Source organism: Henckelia pumila, chromosome 4 (genome assembly GCF_033568475.1).
Source record: "Henckelia pumila isolate YLH828 chromosome 4, ASM3356847v2, whole genome shotgun sequence".
Lineage (NCBI taxonomy): Eukaryota > Viridiplantae > Streptophyta > Magnoliopsida > Lamiales > Gesneriaceae > Henckelia > Henckelia pumila.
Window position 1 is genome coordinate 13,207,689 of NC_133123.1, and position 7,030 is coordinate 13,214,718.

The window sequence follows — 7,030 nt, forward strand, 5'->3', positions numbered from 1 at the left end:
TTGTATTTATAGGCTCCAAGAATAATATAGATGTTAGACACAATAATATGATTGTTGGAAAAGGTTGTGTACTGTTTCTGATATCACAACGTTCATATTTATCTTTTTGAACTGTAGCTTTGACCGTTTGACTAGATCTGGATCTGAAGCAGTAGAGAGACGAGATCAGGTGACAATCTTGGTGATAAGTTGATATCTTTGAGTCGGTTGGCATGCTTAGATCGGTTGATATAGAGCAGGTGACATTTCTCGGCTGCTTGAATTGCTACTGTCTGTTCAGATGCCTGTAACTCATTTTGTGTTGACTTCAGGGCAAAGTAATAAACATGAAAATTGCAGCCCTTGATCTTGGCTTTCCACTGCTACAATAATAACTCAATTCGGAGTTCATATGCAAAAGTTATGCCTGAAATACCAGGGCTGCTCAAATCCGTCGAGGACCAAGTCGGTCGAGGATATGTTGATCAGTCAAGGACTTGTAGATCTTGATGCGTTGATTTACGTTCAAAGTGGTGAACATCATAGTTGTAGCCCTTTGTCTTGGCTTTCCAACGCATCAAGAATCACTCCATTTGGATCTCATTTGAGAGAGATATGCTCAGATTATCAGACTGTGTACATCCTCGAGTTCTGTTATCAACCTGTGCAGAACCAGAAACATCAACGTAATTTATCGTCTACTTAGACTCCGATTCAGACTCTGACATGTGAATATGATTTGTAGATCATCTTCTGATCTTTCCAACGCATACTAAATCATTACATTTGGATCCCGGAGCTGAGAGATATGGTCATTACACCAGAACTGGTATGTCATTCCATCTGCTGTCAATGTCATCTTGTTCATCTCGTTCACTTTTGAGGTAGCAGTTTGACCTGGATATCTTCCGAATTTGTCCAACTATCATAAGACATGACTTGTAGACTTTTGAGTTGGCTATGCGACGGTTTAGGCGGCTGATCATTTGGATCATCGAGCTATGAATTATGTTCAAAACAAGAAGCTGCCCCAAAACCTAAGTTGAGCTAAGATTGTATTCCAACAATTTATCACTTCCAATTTTCCTTCTATCAGCTGCACACTTAGTAAATATGTTAGAAACACAATGACAAGTTTTGTTATCATCAAAATCAAGATTGCTTGCATTTTCGGACCCAACAAACTCCCTAATTATTTAAAAGTTGTTCAAAGATATCCTTTTTTAAACTAAGAGGGTGTTTGACTAAACTTATTAAAAAGAGCTTATAAGCTCATAGTGCTTAAAAGCTGTTTTACGAGCTTATAAGCTGTTAGAACTTATTTTAAAAATAAGTTGTTAAAGTGTTTGGATAAACTTATTTTAAACAACTTAAAGATGTGGATATGTTTGGTATTATAAGATCTTTTTATTGTCAAAATTACCAAAAAGGGTATAATTCTATGAAAATAAAATTTTTAGTTATACACATACGAAAATAGTTTTAGAATAAACATATATTAAAAAATAAATTATTTTAATATTTTAATTTTAAAAAAATTATGTGATTTGTAATTTTTTAAAAAAATAATATTTAGTATTTAATTAGTGAAGATATGATGAAGATTTATGAAAATATTCAAGGATATTTTAGAAAGATAGAATATTAAAATAAGATCTCTTTGAAAAAAGTACCTCCACCCTTAATTTTTTAAAAACAACTTATAAGCTGTCTAACAGCTTATTTTAACAGCTCATAAGCTGTTTTTAAAAAATTTTGTCAAACAAAATTTGAGAGCGTAAAAGCTCTAAAACAACTTATAAGCTGTTTGAAAGAGCTTTTAAGCTCTTCCAATCAACCTCTAAATCGTGGTACGTGGCATTGTTATGCCTATCCAGCCTGTTCATCAAAGCATGAAGCTTTAAAACATACAACCGAGCAAGGATTTCAGCCTATATACCAAGTTTCAAAATAATCGATTGGCCCAACATGCTTCCGAATAATGAAATAAACTTAAATAATTTTTTTTTACCATAATGTCGTCGGGTCATACCTTATAGTTTTATGAAGTGCTTCTCACACTCCAACCACGAAGTCGCAACAGATAGTTTCAGCACAAGCTCCTTCAACGACCGCCTTGGGTCGACCATGTCGACCCAAGTCTAAAAAATAAAGAAATAGGAAAAAGAAAAAAAAAAGGAGGAAAGAAGAATGGGAAAATTAGGAGAGAAAAAATAGTGTTTTTTTTTTTTTTAATTCAGAGGTCTATCCATTGAATTAAAAACAAAACTGAATCTATATCGAGAAAATGAGGGATATAGACCTGGTCTTGTTTTTAATTCAATAGATAGACCTCTGATCGAAAAGACTATATTGCCTCTGCTTTAAATGTTTTCTCTCTCCTCCTTCTCTTCTTTCACGTTTCTTTAAGTGTTTTCTCTCTCCTCCTTCTCTTCTTTCACGTCTCTGCGTTGTTTTTTTTTTTTTTTTCATCTCTTCTTTTCTCACTCTCCTTTCTCATTTTCCCTCTTCTTCTTTTTTTTTTTTTATTCACCAAGCGGTCGACCGCCTTGGGAAAGCGGTCGACCAAGGCTTGGGCTCGGTCGACCGCCTTCCCTGCCCAAGCGGTCGATCGCCTTGGGAAAGCGGTCGACCAAGGCTTGGGCTTGGTCGACCGCTTTGACAGCTTGGTCGACCGCTTGGGTCGACCCAAACCATTGTATACATATTTTATTGTGTAGAAAAATGAGTGTTGGACATAATTTTTTTTTTTCAAAAAAAAAAAGACCAAATCACCCTTAATTGAGACCCTTTGACTGGATTAAAAAGTCAAGAGCCCCTTTTATTGAATTGAAAACAAGACCATGCCTATATATTTAAATGGCTCAATCTATATCCCTAATTTTTCCACCCATCCTCGGCCTCTCTCCTTCCCATCCTTTCTCTCCTTCCAAGATTTGAACCTTGCTCTACTCTCTCCTCCAAGGTTCTAACCATTGCACCACAAATGTTTTTATTTAGTATTACAAATTATAAACAACAAAATATATTCTGACCACTGCTCCACAAATATTTTTATTTAGTATTACAAATTACAAACAACATAATATATATACAATAATTTGGGTCGACCAAGCGGTCGAGCAGTTGACCAAGTCCGGGTTGGGTCGACCGCTTGGGCTGGGTCGACCGCGGCTTGGGTAACCGCTTTGGGTCGACCCAAGTCTAAAAAAGAAAAAAAATAGGAAAAAGAAAAAAAGAAAAAGATACCCTTCCACCGTGCGCAGAGGTGCTTTGCCCCCGACCACCCAATCGCAACCGCCGCTCATGACCCGGAAAAAGAATCTCAAGGGCAAGGAAGATGCCAGCAAACCAAATACAGCGGTAACTGTGAAAAGGAACAATCTATGTATTCCACATTCGAGTCTTCTTCGGGCGTTTCTCGTTCCTCTTGCCGGAAAATTTCCCCTTTTTACGCTCCGCTTTATCTTGCTCAAGTTTAAATCTTTCTTTTTTTTTAGGAGAAGTTAAAAATCGTTTTGGGCAAACGTTCGCAGATTTTTTATTTTATTTTGTGAGTTTACTGTTTTCACATTCATCTTCATGTAGCCCAAGTTTAAATCTTTTTGTGCAAATGTTCATAGATTTGCTCACCGTTTCTGCTAGCTGAAATTCTCCCCATTTTCCCTTTTTCTCTAGAGATCTTATTTTGGCCAAATTTTGAGCCACTAAGTCTACTCAAATGACTATTAATATGTATATCCAGCTTCTGATTACTACGAGATTACTCTTGCATTTGATTCTGCCACTATATTTCATTGAATTTGAGGGGCAAAGGAAGTGAGTTATATGTTAACCACAGTATTGTTCTCTTGTGTGATGCACAGATTTCCATCGACCGTAGCATTTGCTGCTGCTGTAAGAGGTGCGCAAGGAAGAGACAAACCAGACATCGTCCGTTCCCGAGATTTCATCCAGCACCATCTTCGGAATTCAGCCAGTGGAGTTCTAATCCAGGACTTGTACTCGGATTGCAATGCCTTTTATGTGGAAATGCGAAGAGGATGCCTCGAGATACGTAAGCTTGACTGGGGGTTGGAGGAGGTAATATGGACTAGCTGCAATGGTTTAGTGTTGGTCCCTGATTCCAAATTCATCAATAATTTATGTCTTATTAATCCCTTGACAAAGCAACAGATCATTCTTCCTCCATATTTTGATAGAATCGAAGATCATTCATGTTTCGTTTTGGTATTTGCCGAGGCTTCCATGGAGTATAAAGTGGTACACGTGCGTCGTAAAAATTTGGGTTCGATGGCACGAATTGCTGTGCTAACTGTTGTAGTTGATAAAGTTTGGAGGTGTATTGACGTACCCCTGATTCTCCCTACTGGGGTACCTTTGTTTTATTCGGAGATGGCTACTGGATGCCATGTACATTGGTTAAGCCAAAATTTTATTTTGACATTCAATGCTGAAACTGAAGCTGTTTGCTGGTTCCCTGTTCAGCGAAAAAGACCAAAACTATTTGGAACATATCTAGCAATGGGCAGTAATTTATCATTTGTTGCTCGGACCGATGTGTTTACTATGGATGTTTGGGAACTGAATCTAGAAATGGGAGAATGGATCATGATGATTAGGCTTGATTTGAAACCCGTGAGACACTTATTTGAAGACTTGTTTTGTGAAGTGAAAGAAATGATTCCCTGTTGTTGGTTAGAAGCTAGGGAGGTGTTGTTCTTCAGTACATTTTACCATCGTAGGCATTGCATAACTTATAACATCAAAACAAGAGAAATCCAGTCGATCGAGATTTGCACCAAAGCAAGTGTACGCTATTTTGATGCTCATGTGTTCAGTCTGGTTGGTTTAGGAGGTGAATTTTGAGTGGACAGAGATTTCAAGAATGCCGTCATGTGATTCTTGATGGGCTTTGAATTTGATTCTTGTATCTGAAATATTCTTTGTAAGGATATGTTTGATGCCCACATGATTGTTTTTTCTCAATTTGTGAACTGAGCTTCTAGTCTGGATGATGATCTTTTATGATGAATAAGATTTTTATGAAGTGGTTTTGAAGTTAGAATTTAGAAAGTTTTTGCAATTATTAAAAAAAAGGTAATTGAAAACTTTTGGCTTAAAAATTATCACTTTGTGTTTTCTTAAACTCAAATAGTTTGTTTGTTTTTTTTCATGATTAGCTTAATTGAAATCAAAAATTAATCACATGACGATTATGATTTTCTAAAAGTGATTATGATAAAATGTAACGTTAAATAAAATAAATATAACCACTTATTTATCAAAATTACTTAAATTTGATTTTTTAGATTTTCACATTTGTTTTCAAACACTATCAACTTTTGATTTTACTTAATTTTTTTATAATCTATAAATTAAACCACTTTTACAAAAATATTATTTTTTTTTTGTAAACACTCCTAAGCTTTTCGTTGTCGGGTATTTTTATTATTAATTAATTCAAAATTCAAAATTCAAAATTCAAAATTTATGCAGTTTTCTGCAAAACGTCACCAACTAATTTCGCAACAGCTGACAATAGATATGGCCGACTGTGCCCCAAGACCATATATACATAGAGTGACTCTTCTGTGAGAGACAGTCTCACAGTCTATGAGATGGATGAGCCCCCATTTAAAATACAAATATCCATATCATTAGTCAAATCAGATGAACCCATATTCACTTATCCACCTCTATAACCAAATCCCCAGTTTCAGTTTAACACTAGTATTGCTCCAACTCCATCGCATATTCTAGGAAATCAATGCTGGGAAGATGGAGGCGAAAGTTGTACACTCAAGATCAGTAAATACTAAGATTATATACAACGGGTAGTTGAATGAAATATAAAAAAACAATTGTAATATTTCTGTTGTAAGAAATGAAATCCATTGTATTTTTTATTCTTGGGATTTTTCTTAGAAGTTGTAACTAAGGATTTGTATTGAAACTTTTAATAAAGGATTGTATTAAACATGTTTCGATGTTTTAATTTTTGAGTCAATAGTATGATGCAAAGTAAATTTCATTGATTGATAAGTGTTAACTGTTGTGGCTCATAAGTTATAAATTTATTACAAGTATTTAACAAATTACTAATTCTAGGCGGTTTTCTTAGGATGATTGGTAAGGGATAGACTTTTGAGGTTTTTCTAGGGATGATGTATTTCATCAGGGGCGTGGTTCGCATATGGTTCATATGGTTTGATCTGGGTAGTTACCTAGACCAATTGTTTATACCTCAAGTGGTTGTTGCCAGGTGATGACGAGTTTTCATTAGGGGCACATGAATAAATTATACCAGGTGATGGGGATTGCGTTGGGTTAGTTGAGACGAGCGAGGAGCCGCGACCCTATACCGGTATGTTTTTGAGGGTATATTCCAAATGGTTAGGGAGGTTACCTTAGTCTCGACAGTTTACACAGTCATAGCAAGGGTGTAACTACCAAAAGGAATATCAGTGGTAACTGAATTCAAGGGATTTAGTACTTATGTGATTGTTTAGAATTCAAGATAATGTTGTCTTTTGATAGGATTGTCTAAGTTTGAGAATTATTCTTTGATTAGAATAAAGACATAACTAAATCTGTAATGCGGTGACTAGCATGAATTAGACTGAGATAGTTTTGGACCAACTATCTCCGAATCCTCTGGATTCCCACCTCCAACCAACGGTTTAGGACCTACTTGCATAAACCGATGCATACTAAAATGATTACGTCGATGGCCTTGATGACGTTCACTATCACCCCAACATCCACCCACGCTACCGTGACTTTCATCATTGCTTGCCATCTGATACGAAAACAATAGAGATTATTCCCAAAATTGATTATCCCAATTTAAATGCAGACTATGATACCAATAAAGTGTAGTGACACATCCCGGAATCACCTACCAACAGAGTCTTAAGCATGCACTTAAATAAAATACAATGGAAACTGGAACCATAAAATACAGAATTCACCTGCAGAACAACATGATAAATCATACAACCCAATAGAAAAGAAGTATTAGAATTCAAACCATCAAACATATACAACT

At 35.9% G+C, this 7,030-nt stretch overlaps 1 protein-coding gene across 1 annotated transcript; it reads left to right on the forward strand.

Annotated features, from left to right (window-relative positions):
* Nucleotides 1–3,172: 3,172 nt before the first annotated feature.
* Nucleotides 3,173–5,010, forward strand: LOC140866830 (uncharacterized). Its single transcript, XM_073271884.1, has 2 exons — nt 3,173–3,342; nt 3,846–5,010. The coding sequence occupies exons 1-2, from the start codon at nt 3,320–3,322 to the stop codon at nt 4,846–4,848; spliced, it is 1,026 nt and encodes a 341-aa protein (XP_073127985.1). The 5' UTR covers nt 3,173–3,319; the 3' UTR covers nt 4,849–5,010.
* The last annotated feature ends 2,020 nt before the right edge of the window (nt 5,011–7,030 follow it).